Source organism: Apodemus sylvaticus, chromosome X (assembly GCF_947179515.1).
Source record: "Apodemus sylvaticus chromosome X, mApoSyl1.1, whole genome shotgun sequence".
NCBI classification, from domain to species: Eukaryota; Metazoa; Chordata; class Mammalia; order Rodentia; family Muridae; genus Apodemus; species Apodemus sylvaticus.
In genome coordinates, this window is record NC_067495.1 from 71,479,819 (window position 1) to 71,503,301 (window position 23,483).

The following is a 23,483-nucleotide window of genomic DNA, read 5'->3' on the forward strand; positions in this document are numbered from 1 at the left end:
TGCTGATGGCCCTTCCTCTGGACCAGCTGCTGCTGCTGTTGCTGCTGCTGCCCTTCTGGTTCTTTTTTATTTTTTTTTCTATATTCTATGTTTACATTCCAAATGATTTTCCTTTCCCGGTTCCCCCCTCCCCATAAGTTCTCTAAGCCCTCTTCCCTCCACCCATTCTTCTACTCAGCAATTAAAAACAATGAATTCATGAAATTCTTAGGCAAATATTTGGATCTGGAAAATATCGTCCTATGTAAGGTCACCCAATCATAAAAAAACACACATGGAATACAGTCACTGATAAGTGGACTTTAGCTCAGAAACTCTGAATACCCGAGACATACTTCACGTATCAAATGACTCCCAAGAAGAAGGAAGGAGAGGTCTCTGATCCTGAAAAACAGATTTTAAAAATCTGAACGGACTATAAAAAAAGATTAAAGAATAAATTACAAAAAGAAAAAAGGAAACGTGACACCTAAAAAAAATTCTGAATGTTACCACATGCTTCTAATCCTAGTGGTGGAGGGACAGAGATGGAAAAATTGCCAAGGCTCCATGGCCAGCCAGCTAGCCTAGGTTAATCAGAATTCTCCAATTCTCATTGAGATGCTCTGTTTAAAAAACATAAAGATGAAAACCTTCTGAGGTAAGACACTTGATGTTGACCTCTGACCTCTACCAACATGCATACACAAATGCATGTCTATGTGCACATATATGTGCACTTATAGCTGTGAGCAAGCACACATAAATGTGCACAAAATAAAGAGCAATAGTAATATAGTACATATGTGTGTTCTACAAACATGGGAGAATTGCAGCTCAAAATAGACAGACATCTTCCTTAAATTGTCATATTGGTAATTAGTGACCAAGCCAGGTTGAGTACAGATATTCCTAGTCTAGTGATTTCTCAAGTACATCTGTGAATTTAGGAAGCTTATTTACAATTGAGTGTCTTAGTTAGGCTTATTACTATTGCTGTGACAAAACACCATTACTAAGGTAGCTTATAATAGGAATCATTTAATCTAAGCTTACTTAACATTGTCTATTATGATGGGGAGCATGACAACAGTCAGGCAGGCAAGCATGGTGATCAATCACTAGCTGAGAGCTCACATCTGATCCAAAGTTTGTAGAGTGAAAGGAAGAATGAAATTGGCCTGGCATGGGTTTTTGAAAGCTCAAAGTATATCCCCAGAGATACACATCCTCCAAAAAGTTCAAATTTACTCCAACAAGACCATATTTCTTAATCCTTCTCAAACAGTTCCTCTTACTGGGAACCAAGCACTCAAACATATGAGCCTACAGAGGCCATTCTCATTCAAAGCACCACACCGAGAAAATATTATTTGCTCTGAAACTGATCACTTAAGTACATCTTCTCTCAGTTTGCTTGGATCAAACTAAAAGAAAATATACTTGTCAAATTTCTTAATAATTAACATGAAGCACATGTTGGCAGTATATGTCCTATCAGAAGATAGAAACGTTCAAATACTAAATTAAATGTTTCTAACACTTGTTAATCACCTTTATTATTTTTATTTCAAAAACAGTTTTGTGTAAATAATCATATTAACAGCAATATATTAACAGTTTTTTAAAACTAAAATATATACTTACATTTAGGAAATGTGATATCTTAAAGTCCTTTCTTCTTTTAACATAATCCTTTCTCAATATTCTTTTCTGCTTTGCTTTATATATAAACACTTTACAAACTTTCAAAAACATTCAAGTCTTATGGTATAGTAATCTATGTCATTTTTGGAATTTTAGAAAAATGTTGTTTGATTTTACAAATACCATATATGTTGCCACTAAAATGCTTAATCACAATATCTTATTTCTCAACTTATTTTGATAATAATAGGCTTTTCAGTTTACTTGTTTAAGATACCATGCAGTCAAAAGTTAAAAAAATAGTCAAAAGACATTTTGGGGGAGGAGTATCTGGGATTCCTCACTCATGTTTACCTATAATATATTTAAAATATAAATTGATGTTGCAAATGTGATTTTTTAAAATTATTCTTATTAGATATCTTCTTCATTTACATTTCAAATGTTCTCCCATTTTCTGGTTTCCCTTCCGGAAACCCCTATCCTGTACCCCTGCTCCTGCATCTATGAGGGTGTTCCTTTACCTATCCACCCACTCCTGCCTCCCTGCCCTCGAATTACCCTACATTGGGGCATTGAGCCTTCACAGGACCAAGGCCTCTACTCCCATTGATGTCCCATAATGCCATCTGCTACATATATGGTTGGAACCATGGGTTTTTAAACCTGCAATTAAAATAGAAATTTCTAAGTATAAGGAAAGTGTTCTTACTCACTTGCATGTTTTAACAAAATATCTGTTGATAAATTTTCTGTTTATATATCTGACATTTCCCTTTTTATTAATAGGTAAAATATGTTTACATCACCAACAAAAACCTGTTCTTTGTGCTAGACATCAATTCATTTCAAAATGAGCAATAATTCTTAAAGGAGGCCTTCACCACATGTAGCCATTCTCATTTTTAACATCAAAGAGATATAATGAAAAGGGTTTGCTTATCTCCAACAGCTAAAACTAAAGTTACTTACCTTCTATGACAGTGTGCACTAGATTGTTATTTTTTAGCTAATTAGTCTATTATTATAAACTTCCTGCAACTCCTGGGCATATACCCAGAGGATTCCCCACCATGTAATAAGGATACATGCTCTACTATGTTCGTAGCAGCCCTATTTATAATTGCCAGATGCTGGAAAGAACCCAGGTATCCCTCAACAGAAGAGTGGATGCAAAAAAATGTGGTATATCTCACAATGGAGTACTATTCAGCCATTAGAAACAATGAATTCATGAAATTCTTAGGCAAATGGATGGAGCTAGAGAACATCATACTAAGTGAGGTAACCCAGACTCAAAAGGTGAATCATGGTATGCACTCACCTAGAAAATTGGAATACCCAAAACATAATCCACACATCAAATGAGGTACAAGAAGAAAGGAGGAGTGGCCCCTTGTTCTGGAAAGACTCAATGAAGCAGTATTCGGCAAAACCAGAATGGGGAAGTGGGAAGGGGTGGGTGGGAGGACAGGGGGAGAGAAGGGGGCTTATGCGACTTTCGGGGAGTGGGGGGCTAGAAAAGGGGGAAATCATTTGAAATGTAAATAAAAAATAAAAAAATAAACTTCCTGCAAAGTTTTTAGAGATGACTATGTTTTAATTAATACCTAGAGTTATGAATGCCGTAACAAATTAAACTTCATTTTTAATATGATTTTAGTGCATTTTGTGAAATTTGGTAATAGGAGCACCACTATAGATAAGTATATCATGAAATTAATGTTACAGTCTCAAACAAGATTTTTATTGTAGAATTATACAGTAAGCATTCTTTTGCACAATATTATTTTAGCAGTAATTCAAAATTGACTGAGTCCATTTAATATGATTCTAGGGTTTTGGAGGCCCATTACCCTGCCTCCTAAGCTTGCGCAGGAAAAGAAAACTGAAGAGCAAAAGTCTGTTAAGCAAAAAGATAACAGAGGTGAGTATATTCAGCAGAAATTGTCTAAATGTTTAACCATGTTATTTGTTAATATTTGGAAAAATTAATTCAGAATCTTAACTGTGGTGGTATTCCAAGATAATACTCAAATACAGTGATGCTGTAGGAGTATTCACTTGATATAATACATAGTAATACTTAAGTTTATAAATAAATTATACCTATGTATGAATATTAAATATAATAATTATTAATAAGAAGCATATGTTTAACAAATATTACTTGTAAAATTTTGGTACAATATGTCACTAATTCATTGTTTAATCTTATAAGTCCTTTCTTTTATTTTTTTATTGAATATATCCATTTACATGTCAGCTGTTATACCCTTTCCGACTTTTCCCCTCCTCAAAAACCTCCAAACCATCCTCCCATCCCCTGCCTCCAAGAATATGTCCCTCTGCCCAGCCCACTCCTACCTACCCCCTCTCAATTTCCCCACTTTGGGGCATCTATTGAGCCTTCATAGGACCAAGGACCTCTCCTCCCACTGATGCCCAGCAAGGCATTATTGGCTTGAACCATGTGTATTCCTTGGTTGATGGCTTTGTCCCTGGGAGCCATGGTGGCATCTGGTTGGCCTACATAGTCATTCTGCCCATGGGGCTGTAAACCCCTTCATCTCCTCCAGTCCTCCCTCCAACTCTTCCATTGGGAACCCTGCACTCAGTACAATGGTTGGCTGCTAGCATCTGCCTCTGTATCTCGTAAGGCTCTGGCAGGGTCCCTCAGGAGACAACCATAACAGGTTTCTTTCAGTACACACTTCTTCCATCCACAGTAGTTTCAGAGTTTGGTAACTGTTTATAGGATGAATCCCCAGGTAGGATAGTCTCTGGGTGTCCTTTTCTTCAGTCTCTGATCCATACTTTGTCTCCATAATTGCTCTGGTGAGGATTTTGTTCCCTTTCTCAGAAAAACCAAAACACCCCCACTTTGGTCTTCCTTCTTGAGCTTCCTGTGGTCTGTGAATTGTAACTTGTTTATTTTGAGCTTTTGGGCTACCATACACTTATCAGTGAGTGCATACCATGTGTGTTCTTTTGGGATTGGGTTTCCTTGCTCTGGATAACACCTTCTAGTTCCATCCATTTGCCTAAGAATTTAATGAATTCATTGTATTCAATAGCTGAGTAGTCCACCATTGTGAATATATACCACAATTTCTGTATCCATTCCTCTGTTGAAGGACATCTGGGTTCTTTCCAGCTTCTGGCTATTAGAAATAAGGATGCTATGTACATAGTGGAGCATGTGTCCTTATTACCTGTTGGAGCATCTTCTGAGTATATGCCCAGGAGTGGTATAGCTGGGTCTTCAGATAGTAATATGTCTAATTTTCTGAGGAACCTTCAAAGTGATTTCCAGAGTGGTTTCACCAGCTTGCAATCCCACCAGCAATGGAGAAGTGTTCTTCTTTCTCCACATCCTTGCCAGCATCTGCTGTCCACTTAGTTTTTCATCTTAGCCATTCTGACTGGTGTGAAGTGGATTATCAGGGTTGTTTTGATTTGCATTTCCGTGTCGAAGGATGTTGAACATTTCTTTAGATGCTTCTCATCCATTTAGTATTCCTCAGTTGAGAATTCTTTGTTTAGCTCTGTACCCCATTTTTAATAGAATCATTTGTTTCTCTGGAGTCTAACTTCTTGTGTTCTTTGTATATGTTGGATATTAGCCCTATATTGGATATAGGATTGGTAAAGATCTTTTTTCAATCTGTTGGTTGATGTTTTGTCCTATTGATAGTGTCCTTTGCCTTAGATAAGCTTTGCAATTTTATGAGGTCCCATTTGTCAATTCTTGATCTTAGAGCATAAGCTATTGGTTTTCTGCTCAGGAACTTTCCCTATATGCCCATGTGCTTGAGGGTCTACCTGACTTTCTTTTCTATTAGAATCTGTATATTTGGTTTTATGTGGAGGCCCTAGATCCACTTGGACTTTAGCTTTGTACTGGGAGATAAGAATGAATCTATATGCATTCTTCTACATGCTAACTACCAGGTAAACCAGCATCATTTGTTGAAAATACTGTCTTTTTTCCACTGGATGATTTTAGCTCCTTTGTCAAAGATCGAGTGACCATAAGTGTGTGGGTTTATTTCTGGGTCTTCAATTGTAGAAAAATGTAGAAAAACGTGTTATAATTGAAGACTATCATGGAAAGTTTTATATAGATATAATAATGGTAAGCACAAAAGTATTTCTAAGTTGATTGAAAGTGGAATTATAAAGATTTTCTGATAAACTTGAAGATTTACATGGAAAATATTTCTGATAAAATTGAAGAGATATACATAGAAAACCATGTTAAAATTAAGAATTATCATGGAAATTATACAGATAAAATGATAGGCATAAAGATAATTCTAAGTTAATTGAAGGTGGAATTATAAACATTTTCAGATAAAATTGAAGATTTACATGGAATGTATTTATGGTAAAATTCAAGAAATATGTAGACAAACATTTGAATTGACTATTTCATAGAAAATTTACATACAAAGTTGTAGATATAAAAATTCTTTCTAAATTAATTGAAGGTGGAATTAGAAACATTTGTGATAAAATCAAAGATTTACATAGAAAACATTTCTGATAAAATAGAGGAAATATATAGAAAGACATTAAAATTGAAGATTATCATGAAAAATAATGCAGATAAAATGGTAGACATGAAAACACTACTAAATTAATTAAAAGGGGAATTATAAACATTTTCTGATAAAATTGAAGTTTTACATGAGGAAATATTTCCTCAGTCTATGTCTTTTTATTGAGGAGTTGAGTCCATTGTTGTTAAGAGATATTAAGGAATAGTGATTGTTGCTTCCTGTTATTTTTGATGTTATTTTTATGTTTATATGGGTATCTTAGGTTTGTTGGAAGAAGATTACTTTCTTGCTTTTTCTAGAGTGTAGTTTCCCTCCATGTGCTGGCATTTTCCATCAATTATTCTTTGTACGGCTGGATTTGTGGACAGATATTGTGTAAATTTGATTTTATCATGGAATATCTTGGTTTCTCCATCTGTGATGATTGAGAGTTTTGCTGGGTATAGTAGCCTGGGCTGACATTTGTGTTCTCTTAGAGACTACATGAGATCTGCCCAGGATCTTCTAGCTTTCATGGTCTCTGTTGAGAAGTCTGGTGTGATTCTGATAGGTCTGCCTTTATAAGTTACTTGCGCTTTTTCCCTTACTGCTTTTAATATCCTTTCTCTGTTTAGTGAATTTGGTGTTTTGATTATTATGTGACAGGAGGATTTTCTGTTCTAGTCCAGTCTGTTTGGAGTTCTGAAGGTTTCTTGTATGTTTATGGGCATCTCTTTCTCTAGGTTAGGGAAGTTTTCTTGTTGAAGATATTTACTGGGCCTTTAAGTTGTAAATCCTTGCTCTTGTCTATACCTAAAATCCTTAGGTTTGGTCTTCTCATTGTGTCCTGGAGTTCCTGGATGTTTTGCGTTACAAGCTTTATGCACTTTGCATTTTCTTTGACTGTTGAGTCAATGTTTTCTATGGTATCTTCAGCACCTGAGGGTCTTTGTTCTTTCTCTCGTATTCTGTTGTTGATGCATCTACGACTCCTGAATTCTTTACAAGGTTCTCTATCTCCAGAGATGTCTCGCGTTGTGATTTCTTTGTTTCTACTTCTACTTTTAGATCCTGGATAGTTTTGTTCAGTTCCTTCACTTGGTTGTGTTTTCCTGTAATCCTTTAAGGGATTTTTATGTTTCTTCTTTAAGGGCTTCTGCCTGTTGACCCAAGATTATCTGTATTTCTTTAAGGGATTTTTGTGTTTCCTCTTTAAGGGCTTTTACCTGGTGACTGATGTTCTCCTGTATTTCTTTAAGGAAGTTATTTAAGTCTTTCTTTAAGCCCTCTATCATCAATCACCATGAGATAACGATTTTAAATCCAACTCTTGCTTTTCCAGTGTGTTAGAGTATCCGGTACTTGCTGTGGTGGGAGAGCTGGGTTCTGACGTTGCCATGTGGCCTTGGTTTCTGTTGGTAGGGTTCTTGTGCTTGCCTTCCACCATCTGTTTATCTCTGGTGCTAGTTGGTTTGTTGTCTCTGGCTGGAGTTTGTTCCTCCTGTAGGCCTGTAAGCCTGTGTCCTTACTCCTCTGAGCTCAGAAATGAAAGCACTACTGGGAAATCGCACTCTCCTTGTGGGCTGTGCACAGAAGGCTGTAGAGTTTCCCCGGCTCCCTGGTGCCAAGGGCATAGGGAAGACTTCCATCCTAGCTGCTCCACTAATCTCATGCCCTGTGTGCTCCTAGCTGGTCCCCTCCAGAGAGAAGTTGGAGATTTCACCTCTGTGCTTGGAAGTGAAAGTGCTGCTGGGAGATCTCTCTCCTGGTGGGCTATGCACAGAAGGGTGTGGAGTTTCCTGGCTCCCCAGTGCAAATGGCCTGACACACTTTTGTAAATAATCAACTAGAAATTTATATTTCTTGTTTTGAGAATTTTTTCTCAGTTCCATAGTACTTTAGAAAGAATTAATCACATGTAGCTCTTTACTTCAACCCACCACCTCTTTTTGCAGAGTTCTCTGAGCTCCAAAGGGAGGGACTTGATGGAGATATCTTATTTAGGACTGAGTGCTCCAAGGTCTGTCTCTTTCTGCATATTTTCTGGCTGTTGGTTTCTGTACTTAACTCTCATGTGCTATAGGAGGAAGCTTCTCTGATGATGGCTGAGAAAGGCACTGGTCTGTGATTATAGCAGAATATTGTTAGGAATAATATAATTGCTATATTCTTTAGCAGAACACTAATATTTGTTTTGTCCCTAGTTCACTTGTCTTTGGTTTTTAGCTACCCTAGCAGCATTGGGTTTGGTTTGAATTTCATGGAGTGGGCCTTAAATCAAATCAGATATTGACTGGTAGTTTCCACAAACTTTAGGACATTATTATACACATTGTGTCTTACAAGCAGGTCACCATTATAGATTGAAGGGTTTGTAGCTGGATTGGTGTTTACCGTTCTCCTATAGTGGCAAGCAGAGTACCTTCCAGTACCATGACATTAGTTCATAGGGGTGAGGGCTCTAGTTAAGTACCAGCTTAACTTCTCCATACTCAATTCAGCCATTTATGCATTCTCTTCAGCAATAGGACCTTACCATCAGTTTGTGGAAAACAATCTTAAATCCTTGGCAATAGTCTGGATTGTTTGAGGTTTCCAAGGGACTTCTTTGGCTAACAGCTCTATTAGATATACCCAATTCCTGGTACTGGAAGCTTAATGTGATTATGAGGTGTCCAATTGGGTCTTTGTCTCACTATTTGGCAATTTCATGTAGATTGTCTTCATTTATGCATATATTTTATGAAGCTTTTACTATACTAAATATAAATATGACCCCTCAAATGGCCTTTAGTTTAGCAGTTCCTTCCTGTATTCTCTTTTTTCCCTCTTTCCTCCCATCCTTGTTTGATCCTCCTGTACCAGCCACACCCTCACCTTGACAATCCATCACTATCTATTCTGTTTCTCCTTTCTAGGTAAACATATTTCAACACCCTGGCCATTATTTTGTACTAAGCCCTCTGTAGTAATATAGATTATCTCTTGCTTGTCAATGACTAACGGCTAGCATCCATTGTAAGTGTATACATAATATCTTTGTCTCTCTGAGTCTGGGTTACCTCACTCAGGAAAATATTTTCTGGTTGTATCCATTGACCTGCATATTTATAGATGGTGGTTTTCGTATTTTTCAATTATAATTCATTTATTAATTCGTTTTACATCATTATCACTGTCCCCACTCCAGGTCACCCCTCATAGAATTGCTCCCCCATAGCATCCACTTCTCTCATGAAAAGGTAGAGGCCACCCAGGTATCCCCCTACCCTGTCATATCACGTCCCTGTAAGGCTAGGCGCATTCTATTCCACTGAGGCCAAACAAGGTAGGCAAGTTGGGAGGACATATTACACAGACAAACAACAGCTTTAGGAAGAGTGCTAGCTCCAGTTGTTGAGGACCCATCAGCTATATATATGTTTATTTTTTGTTTCCATGATCTGTCCATTGATGAGAGTGGGGTATAGAAGTATCCCACTATTATTGTGTGGGGTGCGATGTGTTTTGAGATTTAGTAGTTTCTTTTATGAATGTGGGTTAGTATTCTATAAGATTCTTGTATGTTTATAGGCATCTTTGTCTTTAGACTGGGAAAGTTTTCTTCTTTGATTTTGTTGAGATTTTCTGGTCCTTGGAGCTGAGACTTTTCACCTTCTTCTATTCTCATTATTCTTAGGTTAGGTCTTTTCATGGTATCCCAAACTTCCTAGATGTTTTGTATCAGGAAATTTTTAGGAAATTTATCTTTCACTGATGTATCCATTTCTTTTATTGTATCCTCTATGCCTAAGATTCTGCCTTCCTTATATTGTATTCTCTTGCTGATGCTTGTATTTGTTTCTGTTCTCTTCCCTAGGGTTTATATCTCCACAATTCCCTCTGTGTTTTCTTTATTGATTATATTCCCATTTTCAGGTATTGAAAAGTTTTAATCCTTAACCTGTATAATTGTATTTTCCTATATTTTTGAGAGATTTTTTTCCTCTCTAAAGTCTACTACCTGTTTGATTTTATTTTTCTGTATATCTTGTTTATTTTTTTAAATATCTTTAAGCATTTTTACTGTCCAATCTTCATCTCCCTTGTGGTCTACCCTCTGACAGTTCCTTATCTCATTCCTCTTTCCCCAACACCAACCTACCTCCTACCCCACCCCACCCAGGCCCCCACCCCTGGGGCCTCAAGTTTCTCCAAGGTCAAGTGAATCTTCTCTCACTGAGGCCAGACCAGGCAGTCTTCTGCTGTATATTTGTCAGGGGCCTGGTTGGTTGCTCAGTGTCTGAGAGATCTCAGGGGTCTGGGTTAGTTGAGACTGCTGGTCTTCCCATGGGGTTGCCTTCCTCCACAACTTCTTCCTTCCTTTCCCTAATTCAACCACAGGAGTCCCTGACTTTGGTCCAATGGTTGTGTATACGTATCTGCATCTGTCTTATCTTCTTGTTGGACCTCTCAGAGGACAGTCTTTCTAAGCTCCTGTCTGTAATTACATCATAGCATCAGTAATAGTGTCACATCTTGGGGCCCCTTGAGATGGATCCCAATTTATCCTGCTCTCCTTTCCCTCAGTCTCTTTTCCATTTTTGTCACAGCAGTTCATTTATACAGGAACAATTCTGGGTCAGAGCTTTTTACTGTGGAATAGCAACACCATCCACTTGATGCCCTCACTGTGTTTCTACTGGAAGAAGACTCTACAAATTTCCTCTCACCACTGTTGGGCTTTTTAATCTAAGGTCCCTCCATTTGAGTGCTGAGAGTCTCTTGCCTCCCAGGTCTCTGGTACATTCTAGAGGGTCTCCCCACCTCCCACCTCCCAAGGTTGCCTGTTTCCATTCATTCTTAGGGCTTTACTCCAGTCTCCCCTCCTCCATACCTGATCATGTCCCCCTTTTACCACTCCCCCCATTTCCCATCCATGTACCTCCCCTCCCCGCCCTCTGTGATTGGTTTGTAATCCCTCCCCAGTGTTATTGAAGCATACTTGGTCAAGATCCTTCAGCTAGTTAACCCTGAGTTCTGCGGATTGTATCCTGGATATTCTGTAAATTTTTGGCTAATAATCCACTTATTAGTGAATTCATATCATGCATGTCCTATTGGGTCTGAGTTACTTCACTCAGGATGATATTTTCTGGTTCCATCCATTTATCTGCAAAACTCATGATGTCCTCATTCCCATTGTGTAAATGATGTCACATTTTCTATACCCATTCTTCCATTGTGGGATATCTGGATTGTTTCCAGCTTCTGGCTATCAAAAATAAAGCCACTCCTGTCTGTGTCTTCAGGTAGATCTATTTCCAATTTTCTGAGGAACCTCGAGATTGATTTCCAAAGTTTTTATACCATTTTGCAATCCCACCAGCAGAGAAGGCATGCTCCTCTTTCTCCACATTCTCTCCAACATGTGCTATCACCTAAGTTTTTGATCTTAGACATTCTTATTGGTGATTAGAAAAGGAAAATGTAGTTTTTAAAAATTATTCTTTTATATTGGAGAATTATGATTATATCATTTCCCCTTTACTTCCTCCCCTGAAACCCTCTCATATACCCCATTTTGTTCTCTTTTAAATTCAGAATTTAAATTAAAAAAAAGGGTGTCCTTTTTTGTTAATTGGTATTACATAGTATCTGTATATGTATGTGTATGTATAATATATTATGTTTTATATATGTATGTGTACTAAACATATAAATATTAACTCCCTAACTATAGATTTTTACAAATATGTGTTCAATAGCACTTTTTTCTTTCATAGTCTTCTCAGCCTTGGTCTTCATATATGGTAAAGATAGACCAAATTTGCAAATAAATACAGAAATATCCAAAACGGTTGATTCAATGATAAATTCAAATTTCAACTATATTGAATGACAGATATCCATGGGCTCAAAATGTTTTGGACTGTTCCTAGATCTTTAACATATAAATTTATGCAAAGCACCCAAAATATTCTCTAAACAGTCATCTATGATCATCTAGCATGCATTTATTCATTATTTATTTATTTTGAATTATCTTTAATCTTTTCTTATAGTCCAGTTGTTATCCCACTCCTGTTTTGCCTTCCTGATTTATTTTTCATCCCATTCCTCCCTCTCCATCTCCAAGAGAATGGCCACACACACATACACTCTACCAGGCTTCCCCAGTCCCTGGGGCCTCAAGTCTCTCTAGGATTAGGCACATCCTCTCTCAGTGAGGCCAGACCAGGCAGTCCTCTGCTTTATATGTGTAGGGGCCTTGGACCAGCTAGTGTATGCTGCCTGGTTGGTGGCTCAGTGTCTGAGAGATTTCAGGGATTCAGGTTAGTTGAGACTGTTGGTATTTCTAGGGCTCTCTCCTATTTCCCTCCCTCCCTTTGCCCTCTGTGATTGCTTTCTTCTCCCTCCAAATTGGGATTGAGGAGTCCTCACTTGGGTACTTCACTCTGTTGACCTTATTGAGTTCTCTGCATTGTACCCTGTAGAGCCTTTGTGGGCCTGTGTTACATGGAATTTGTTGTGTTCAAGTTTACTCTTTCATACTGACTCTCTGTCTTGTTCCATTCAGTACAAAAAATGTACTGTTAAATATTAATATTTTCTTTCCTGAGTTTTCTATGCTTTCAAGTGCTATGTTTTATACATATACATATATATATATATATATATATATGTATATATATAATGTATATGTGTATATATATAATGTACATAGCTATATTTCTTGGTGAGTTGATACCTTTATGATTCTATGACCATGATCTTTAAAACTATTTATTTTTGCTTTTGAGTATTTCTTATTTATTTTGATTAGTATTTGAATGCATTTTCATTTATCATGTCTTCAACTACAATGTACATAAAAACTAAAATAGGAATCTTGTAAATGTGTTTAAGACGCTACTTAACATCATTTGTTGAGTATCTTTAAATTTAAAACAATAGATAATAGAGAAGGAGTCAAAATTGCCATTTTCTTTTGTGGTGATAGTGTTACAATTCATTCTTTTGTTCTTTTCCTATGTTACTTTCTTCCTTTATGTTTTATTTCTTCCCTAACCCTCCCCAACCTTTGTGTGTGTGTGTGTGTGTGTGTGTGTGTGTGTGTGTGTGTGTGTGAGAGAGAGAGAGAGAGAGAGAGAGAGAGAGAGAGAGAGAGAGAGGGAGAGGGAGAGAGAGAGAATGTGCTGTAAAATCTTTCATCTATATATCACATATATAATACACTTTATTTGAGGTTACTATTAGTAAAAGTAATGATAAGTACTTAAATATACAGTTAAGCGCTTAAGTAAAACAGTTCTTACATAAAAAGGCCAGCTTAAGGTGAATAAAATCTTAACATCCATTGCATATAAGTCACATTTCCTCTTATACACTTGGGTATTGAGGTCAGTTTACATATTTAATACTATATTTTAGAATTTTTAATAATTATTTTAATACTTTTAAAGGTTTGGATTTTTACAGTAGTTTTTTTATTCAATATATTTTTTATTTACATTTCAAATATTTCCCCTTTTCTGGCTCCCCACTCCTCGAAAGTCCCATGAGCCCTCTTCATTCCCCCTGATCCCCCATCCAACCATTCCCACTTCCCTGTTCTGGTATTGCCCTATACTGCTGCACTGAGCCATTCCAGAACCAGGGGCTACTCCTCAGTTCTTCTTGGACATCATTTAATATGTGGATTATGTCTTGGGTATTCAAAGTTTCTAGGCTAATATCCATTTATCAGTGAGTGCATACCATGATTGATTTTTTTTTACCATAACAATTAATTTCTTTTTATTTTTTTTATTTTTTTTAATTTTTTAATTCGATATAATTTATTTACATTTCAAATGATTTCCCCTTTTCTACCCCCCACTCCCTGAAAGTCCAGTAAGCCCCCTTCTCTTCCCCTGTCCTCCCACCCACCCCTTCCCACTTCCCCGTTCTGGTTTTGTCGAATACTGCTTCACTGAGCCTTTCCAGAACCAGGGGCCACTCCTCCTTTCTTCTTGTACCTCATTTGATGTGTGGATTATGTTTTGGGTATTCCAGTTTTCTAGGTTAATATTCACTTATTAGTGAGTGCATACAATGATTCACCTTGTCAGTCTGGGTTACCTCACTTAGTATGATGTTCTCTAGCTCCATCCATTTGCCTAAGAATTTCATGAATTCATTGTTTCTAATGGCTGAATAGTACTCCATTGTGTAGATATACCACATTTTTTTGCATCCACTCTTCTGTTGAGGGATACCTGGGTTCTTTCCAGCATCTGGCAATTATAAATAGGGCTGCTATGAACATAGTAGAGCTTGTATCCTTATTACATGGTGGGGAATCCTCTGGGTATATGCCCAGGAGTGGTATAGCAGGATCTTCTGGAAGTGAGGTGCCCAGTTTTCGGAGGAACTGCCAGACTGATTTCCAGAATGGTTGTACCAATTTGCAACCCCACCAGCAGTGGAGGAGTGTTCCTCTTTCTCCACACCCTCTCCAACACCTGCTGTCTCCTGAATTTTTAATCTTAGCCATTCTGACTGGTGTAAGATGAAATCTCAGGGTTGTTTTGATTTGTATTTCCCTAATGACTAATGAAGTTGAGCAAGAATTTTATTGAGTATTTTTGCATCGATGTTCATAAGGGAAATTGGTCTGAAGTTCTCTTTCTTTGTTGGATCTTTTTGTGGCTTTGGTATCAGCGTAATTGTGGCTTCGTAGAAGGAATTGGGTAGTGTTCCTTCTGTTTCTATTTTGTGGAATAGTTTGAAGAGTATTGGTGTTAACTCTTCTTTGAAGGTCTGGTAGAATTCTGCACTGAAGCCATCTGGTCCTGTGCTTTTTTTGGTTGGAAGACTTTCTATGACTCCTTCTATTTCTTTAGGCTTTATGGGACGGTTTACATGGTCTAGTTGGTCCTGATTTAATTTTGGTATTTGGTATCTGTCAAGGAAATTGTCCATTTCCTCCAGATTCTCCAGTTGTGTTGAGTACAGTCTCTTGTAGTAGGATCTGATGATTTTTTGGATTTCCTCAGTTTCCGTTGTTATATCTCCCTTTTCATTTCTAAGTTTGTTAATTTGGATACTTTCTCTGTGCCCTTTGGTCAGTCAGGCTAAGGGTTTATCTATCTTGTTGATTTTCTCAAAGAACCAGCTCCTGGTTTTGTTGATTTTTTGTATGGTTCTCTTTGTTTGTACTTGATTGATTTCGGCCCTGAGTTTGATGATTTCCTATCTTCTACTCCTCCTGGGTGAAATAGCTTCTTTTTGTTCCAGGGCTTTCAGGTGTGTCATTAAGCTGGTAATGTATGCTCTCTCCATTTTCTTTTTGGAGGCACTCAGGGCTATGAGTTTTCCTCTTAGCACTGCTTTCATTGTGTCCCATAGATTTGGGTATGTTGTATTTTCATTTTCATTGTGTTCTAAAAAGTCTTTAATTTCTTTCTTTATTTCTTCCTTGACCAAGGTATCATTGAGTAGAATATTGTTCAGTTTCCACGTGTATGTGGGTTTTCTGTTGTTTTTGTTGCTATTGAAGATCACTTTTACTCCATAGTGATCTGATAGGAGGCATGGGATTAGTTCGATCTTCTTATATTTGTTGAAGTCTGCCTTGTGTCCAATTATATGGTCGATTTTGGAGAAGGTACCATGAGGTGCTGAGAAAAAGGTATATTCTTTTGCTTTAGGGTGAAATGTTCTATAAATATCAGTCAAATCCAATTGGTCCAAAGCTTCACTTAGTTTTACTGTGTCCCTGTTTAGTTTCTGTTTTCCCGATCGGTCCATTGAGGAAAGTGGAGTGTTGAAGTCCCCCACAATTATTGTGTTAGGTGCAATGTGTGCTTTGAGCTTTAGTAAGGTTTCTTTTACGAATGAGGGTGCCCTTGCATTTGGCGCATAGATGTTCAGAATTGAAAGTTCTTCTTGGTGGATTTTTCCTTTGACCAGCAAGAAATGTCCTTCTGTGTCTCTTTTGATGACTTTAGGTTGAAAGTCAATTTTATCTGATATTAGAATGGCTACTCCTGCTCGTTTCCTGTGACCATTGGCTTGTAAGATTGTCTTCCAGCCTTTTACTCTAAGGTAGTTTTTATCTTTGACACTGAGGTGTGTCTCCTGTATACAGCAAATTGTAGGGTCCTGTTTCCTTATCCAGTCTGTTAGTCTATGTCTTTTTATTGGGGAATTGAGACCATTGATGTTAAGAGATATTAGGGAATATTGATTATTACTTCCTGTCATTTTTGATGTTCTTTTTATATTTGAGTGGTTATCTTCTTTTGGGTTTGATGAAGGAAGGTAACTATTTTGCTTTTTCCAGGGTGTAGTTTCCCTCCTTGTATTGGAGTTTTCCTCCTATTATTCTTTGCAGAGCTGGTTTTGTGGAAAGATATTGTGTGAATTTGGTTTTGTCATGGAATATCTTGGTTTCTCCATCTATGGTGAATGAGAGTTTTGCTGGGTATAGTAGTCTTGGCTGACATTTGTGTTCTCTTAGAGTCTGCATGAGATCTGCCCAGGATCTTCTAGCTTTCATGGTCTCTGGTGAGAAGTCTGGTGTGATTCTGATAGGTCTTCCTTTATATGTTACTTGGCCTTTTTCTCTTACTGCCTTTAATATTCTTTCTTTGTTTAGTGCATTTGGGGTATTGATTATTATGTGACAGGAGGTATTTCTGCTCAGGTCCAGTCTGTTTGGAGTTCTGTAGGCTTCTTGTATATTCATAGGCATCTGTCTCTTTAAGTTAGGGAAGTTTTCTTCCATAATTTTGTTGAAGATATTTGCTGGCCCTTTCAGTTGTAAATCTTCACTCTCATCTATACCTATAATCCTTAGGTTTGGTCTTCTCATTTTATCCTGGATTTCCTGGATGTTCTGGAATACAAGCTTTTTGCATTTTGCATTTTCTTTGACCGTTAAGTCAATGGTTTCTATGGTATCTTCAGCATCTGAGATTCTTTCTTCCATCTCTTGTATTCTGTTGTTTATATTTGCATCTATGGCCCCTGATTTCTTCTCAAGGTTTTCTATCTCCAAAGTTGTCTCCCTTTGTGATTTCTTAGTTGTTTCTACTTCTGTTTTTAGGTCCAGGATGGTTTTGCTCAGTTCCATCATTTGTTTGTCTGTGTTTTCCTGTAATTCTTTAAGAGATTTTTGTGTTTCCTCTTTCATGACTCTGCCTGTTGACTCAAGTTCTCCTGCATTTCTTTAAGTTTTTTTTTGTTTTTTTTTTTGTTTTTGTTTTTGTTTTTTTTTTTTTTTTGCCTTTCTTCTTTATTGGCTTCTATCTCTTGGGCCTTATTCTCCTGCATTTCTTTAAGTGTTTTTTGTGTTTCCATTATACGGGTTTCTAGCTTATTCATGTTCCCTTGTATTTCTTTAAGAGATTCATTTATGTCCTTTTTGTGTTCTTCTAGCAGCATCATGAACAGTGATTTTAAATCCATATCTTGTTTCTCTGGTGTGTTGGCATAACCAGGACTTGCTGATGTTGGAGAGTTTGGTTCAGATGCTGCCATATTGCCTAGATTTCTGTTAGTAGCGTTCCTGCATTTGCCCTTTGCCATCTTGTTCTCTGGAGCTAGTTGGTCTTGTCTCCGGCTGGTGTTTCAGCCTCCTGAGAGGCTCTAGGGCTATTTCTGCAACACTGGATGGCTGGGTTTCCCCTGTTGCAGATTGCTGATGTCCTTTCCTCCTCTTGGGTGCCCTTGCAGCCCTAGTGTTCTTTGCCCCAGATTGTGTCTGTGAGCCAGAAGGTACCCGTTTGCTCCTTCAGGGAGTGCTGAGGCTGTATGCTGCAGGGACCTTTTCTGTGTGCTGATCTCTCTGCTGGACAGCAGAACTCCCATCCGGGTTGGTGCACACAAGGCTAGCCTAGCTGCTCAGGCCCTGAGTCTAGGCAAAAGCCTGGCAGGCCAATGTCTGAGCAAAGTTCCCCTCAGCTGTGAGTGTTAATTGGGTCTGTCAGGTGGCTAGGATGGTGGCGTGTGCACGCTCCCTGAGAGTGCTAGGAGAGTCTGCTGGGCTAACAATCTCCTGGCCGGGTCGGCACACAGATGGACCACTGAGCAGCCCAGGGCCTGGGGGCAGTCCAGGGCCTGACCGTCTGAGACCCCTGCTATGTCCGCCTCGGGCTATGCCTGTTAGTTGGTTTGGTTTTGCTTGCTAGGTCTCTCTGGCTTCCTGTAGGCAAAATGGCGGTGGTGTGCAAACCGGCTGGATAAACAACCTCCTGGCCGGGTCGGCACACAGATGGCCCACCGAGTAGCCCAGGGCCTGGGGGCAGTCCAGGGCCTGACCGTCTGAGACCCCTGCTATGTCTGCCTCGGGCTATGCCTGTTAGCTGGTTTGGTTTTGTCTGCTAGTCTCTTTAGCTTCCCGTAGGCAAAATGGCGGCGGAGTGCGCCAGCCAGGGCAAACAAGCTCCTGGCTGGGTCGGCACACAGATGGCCCACCGAGCAGTCCAGGACCTGGGGGCAGTCCAGGGCCTGACCGTCTGAGACCCCTGCTATGTCCGCTTCGGGCTATGCCTGTTAGCTGGTTTGGTTTTGCCTGCTAGGTCTCTCTGGCTTCCCTTAGGCAAAATGGCGGTGGTGTGCGCGCAGGCCCGGGGGGAAAAAAACCTCCTGGCCGGGTTTGCACCCCGGTGGTCCCCCGATCAGCCCAGGGCCTGGGTGCAGGCCAAAGCCCATCGGGCTTAGACCCCCGAGATGTTGGTCTCGGGTTATATTTGCGTACCTCAGTCTGATTTCTCTGGCGACCGAGAACCAATATGGAGGCCTCGTAACTGACTGGCGGGAGGCAGAGTTCTGATGTGGCTTCTGTGTGGTGAAAGGCATCTTAAATCCGCCGCTGCTTGCAGCCTGGCTGGCCAGCGATGGCCAGTAGTCATGGGCACAGGGTCTGCCTGGACCCTGTCCGCTTGGTTCTACTGCTGATGGCCCTTCCTCTGGACCAGCTGCTGCTGCTGCTGCTGCTGCTGCCGCCACTGCCGCAGTCCCATGATTGATCTTTTGAGACTGGGTTACCTTACTTAGTATGATGTTTTCTAGCTCCATCCATTTGTCTAAAAATTTCATGAATTCATTTTTTCTAATGGCTGAATAGTACTCCATTGTGTACATACACCACATTTTTTGCATCCATTCCTCCGTTTAGGGACACCTGTGTTCTTTCCAGCTTCTGGCTGTTATAAATAGGGCTGCTATGAACATAGTAGAGCATGTATCCTTATTGCATGCTGGGAAATCCTCTGGGTATATGCCCAGGAGTGGTGGAGCAGGGTCCTCTGGAAGTGACTTGCCCAGTTTTTTGAGGAACCACCAGACTGATTTCCAGAGTGGTTGTACCAATTTGCAACCCCACCAGCAGTGGAGGAGTGTTCCTCTTTCTCCACATCCTTGCCAACACCTGCTGTCTCCTGAGTTTTTAATCTTAGCCATTCTGACTGGTGTGAAGTGAAATCTCAGGGTTGTTTTGATTTGCATTTCCCTAATGACTAATGATGTTGAGCATTTTTTAAGATGCTTCTCAGCCATCAGAAGTTGTTCAGGTGAAAATTCTTTGTTTAGCTCTGTACCCCATTTTTAATAGGGTTATTTAGTTTTCTGGGGTCTAACTTCTTCAGTTCTTTGTATATATTGGATATCAGCCCTCTGTTGGATGTAGGGTTGGTGAAGATCTTTTCCAATTTGTTGGTTGCTGATTTGTCCTTTTGAATGTGTCCTTTGCCTTACAGAAACTTTGTAATTTTAATTGGTCCCATTTGTCAATTCTTGATCTTAGAGTATAAGCTATTGGTGTTCTGTTCAGGAACTTTCCCCCTGTACCAATGTCCTCAGGGTCTTCCCTGGTTCTCAGGAGCTGCCATGCTGATTTGCAAGTTGACTACATCCATTTGCATTTCACTGGGTAATGTAGATGGGCTCCTCACCTCATCTGTTTGTTGCCCCTTGTTTTCTTTTCTTTTTTTAATTTTTTCCTTTATTGATATATTTTTTATTTACATTTCAAATGATTTCCCCTTTTCTGGGTCCCCACTCCCTGCAAGTCCCATAAGCCCTCTTCCTCCCCTGTTCCTCCATCTACCCCTTCCCACTTCCCTGTTCTGGTATTCCCCTATACTGTTGCACTGAGTCTTTCCAGAACCAGGGGCCACTCCTCCATTCTTTTTGGACCATATTTAATATGTGGATTATGTCTTGGATATTCCAAGTTTCTAGGCTAATATCCACTTATCAGTGAGTGCATACCATGATTGATCTTTTGAGACTGTGTTACCTCACTTAGTATGATATTCTCCAGCTCCATCCATTTGTCTAAGAATTTCATGAATTCATTGTTTCTAATGACTGAATAGTACTCCACTGTGTAAATATACCACATTTTTTGTATCCATTCCTCCACTGAGGGACACCTGGGTTCTTTCCAGCTTCTGGCTACTACAAATAGGGCTGCTATGAACATAGTGGAGCATGTATCCTTATTGCATGCTGAAGAATCCTCTGGATATATGCCCGGGAGTAGTATAGCACTTCCTCAGGAAGTATCATGCCCAGTTTTCTGAGGAACCGCCAGATTGATTTCCAAAGTGGTTGCACCATCTTGCAATCCCACCAGCAGTGGAGGAGTGTTCCTCTTTCTCCACATCCTCGCCAACACCTGATGTCTCCTGAGTTTTTGACCTTAGCCATTCTAAGTGGTGTGAGGTGAAATCTCAGGGTTGTTTTGATTTGCATTTACCTAATGATTAATGATGTTGAACATTTCTTAAGGTGCTTCCCAGCCCTCCAAAGTTCCTCATGTGAAAAATCTTTGTTTAGTTCTGTACCCCACTTTTTAATGGGGTTATTTGGTTCTCTGGGTTCCACCTTCTTGAGTTCTTTTATATATTAGATATTAGCCCTCTGTCAGATTTAGGGTTGGTGAAGATCCTTTCCCAATCTGTTGGTTGACGTTTTGTCCTTTTGACAGTGTCCTTTGCCTTACAGAAACTTTGTAGTTTTATGAGGTCCCACTTGCCAATTCTTGATCTTAGAGCATAAGCTATTGGTGTTCTATTCAGGAACTTTTCCCCTGTGCCCATGTCCTCAAGGGTCTTCCCCAGTTTCTTTTCTATTAGTTTCGGTGTGTCAGGTTTTATGTGGAGGTCCTTGATCCATTTGGAGTTGAGCTTGGTACAAGGAGATAAGAATGGATCGATTCACATTCTTCTGCATGCTGACCTCCAATTGAACCAGCACCATTTGTTGAAAAGACTATCCACTGGATGCTTTCAGATCCTTTGTCGAAGATCAAGTGACCATAGGTGTGTTGGTTCATTTCTGGGTCTTCAATCCTATTCCATTGATCCGCTAGCCTGACATTGTACCAATACCATGCAGTTTTTATCACTATTGCTCTGTAGTAAAGCTTGAGGTCTGGGATACTGATTCCCCCAGAAGTTCTTTTACTGTTGAGAATAGTTTTAGCTATCCTAGGTTTTTTGTTTGTTTGTTTGTTTGTTTTTATTCCAGATAAATTTGAGAATTGCGCTTTCTAGCTCTATGAAGAACTGGGTTGGGATTTTTATGGGAATAGCATTGAATCTGTAGATTGCCTTTGGCAAGATGGCCATTTTAACTATATTAATCCTGCCAATCCACGAGCATGGAAGATTTTTCCATTTTTTGAGATCTTCTTAGATTTCCTTCTTCAGAGATCTGAAGTTCTTGTCATATAGGTCTTTCACTTGTGTGGTTAGAGTCACCCCAAGATACTTTATGCTGTTTGTGGCTATTGTGAAGGGTGTCATTTCCCTAATTTCTTTCTCAGTCTGCTTATCCTTTGAATATATAAAGGCTACTGATTAGCTTGCGTTGATTTTGTAGCCAGCCATTTTGCTGAAGTTGTTTATCAGCTGTAAGAGTTCTCTAGTAGAGTTTTTGGGGTCACTTAAGTATACTATCATATCATCTGCAAATAGTGATACTTTGACTTCTTCCTTTCCAATTTGTATCCCTTTGACCTCCTTATGCTGTCTAATTGCTCTAGCTAGGACTTCAAGAACAATATCGAAAAGATATGGAGAGAGGGGACAGCCTTGTCTAGTCCCTGATTTTAGTGGGATTGCTTCAAGTTTCTCTCCATTTAGTTTGATGTTGGCTAAAAGGTTTGAATTTTTATACTAGGATTAAAAGTCTTACTGAATGCAGATATACTATTACAATTGCCTGTATTAGTTCATACATTTATGCTTGTTAGTATGTTTATAATTTCATCCTTTCATATTTAACATTTTTATTGAATTTGAAAATGGTTTTTATTTTCTATAGGGCAATTCAGAATTAGACTTTGTAAGCTTATTTATGGTTAACACAACTTTGTTTCATTTTATTTTATAGTTTATATTAGGTTTGTATGACTTCATGGAACACTTTCTTCCTTAGATTTGGGGATATTTTTATCCATATGTGTTCAAATAATTATTTTTCCTTGTCCTCACTTTGTCCTTCTTGAGTTTTCTAAAATGTGTATTCTTGTTGTTGTCTTACACCTTCCTTATAATTTCATCAATCCTTTTATCTTTTTTGGCTCCCAAGTAGATAATTTTCAATTAACTGTCTTCAAATTATTTGATTTTTCTTCTTCATGATTGGTTTGCTACTGATCTACTTTAGTGAAGTTTTTCATTTAATTATTGTATTATTAACTCATTGTTTTCTATTTGATACATTTTAACATGTTATCTTTGAAACTCACTTTGTTGATGGCTTTTTTCTTATACTTCTGATCATATTTACAACTATTATTTTTATTTGTGTTTTAAGTAAATCATATATCTCAATTTCATTAGAATCAATTTCTAAGTGTGTATCTAGTTCTTTTATTTATTATGAACACATTTCTATATTTTATTGTTCTGTTTGACTTTTCTTTTTTCTTTTATTGAACATTTTCCTTGACATTTTGCACTATCACCAGCACATTAAAAAAATAGTCATCTCTCCAAAACTTGATACAAATGACTATATTCAAGAGAGTATCCACACTTAGTAGCTTGCTTTAACTCCCAGTAACCCACACACACCTATAATATACTAGTCCTCACTAAGAGATTAACTTCTCATACATTAAGATACATTTTTGTGGAGTAGTATATCATTTGCCATAAAAGCCTAGCAAACGTAAGTTCCTATCCCAAGAACCCAGTGAAAGCCACAAATGGGGATACTTATTTCTAATCCTACTACTCCCAAAAGAAGGCAGGTAGAAAGAGTAAAGTTACAAGAGACTGGAAGGCAAGTTTGGCTGTCATATATAGTAGCAAATAGAGAGAACCACTG

General features: G+C 38.6%; 1 protein-coding gene across 1 annotated transcript in view; it reads left to right on the plus strand.

The window, feature by feature from the left end:
* The window catches only part of LOC127674543 (putative uncharacterized protein DDB_G0277255), a 37,844-nt gene that overhangs the window by 5,496 nt on the left and 8,865 nt on the right, over positions 1-23,483 (plus strand). Inside the window, exon 2 of the mRNA XM_052170274.1 lies at positions 3,464-3,553. Within this exon, the coding sequence (XP_052026234.1) occupies positions 3,464-3,553 (90 nt within the window). The remainder of the gene's footprint in view (positions 1-3,463; positions 3,554-23,483) is intronic.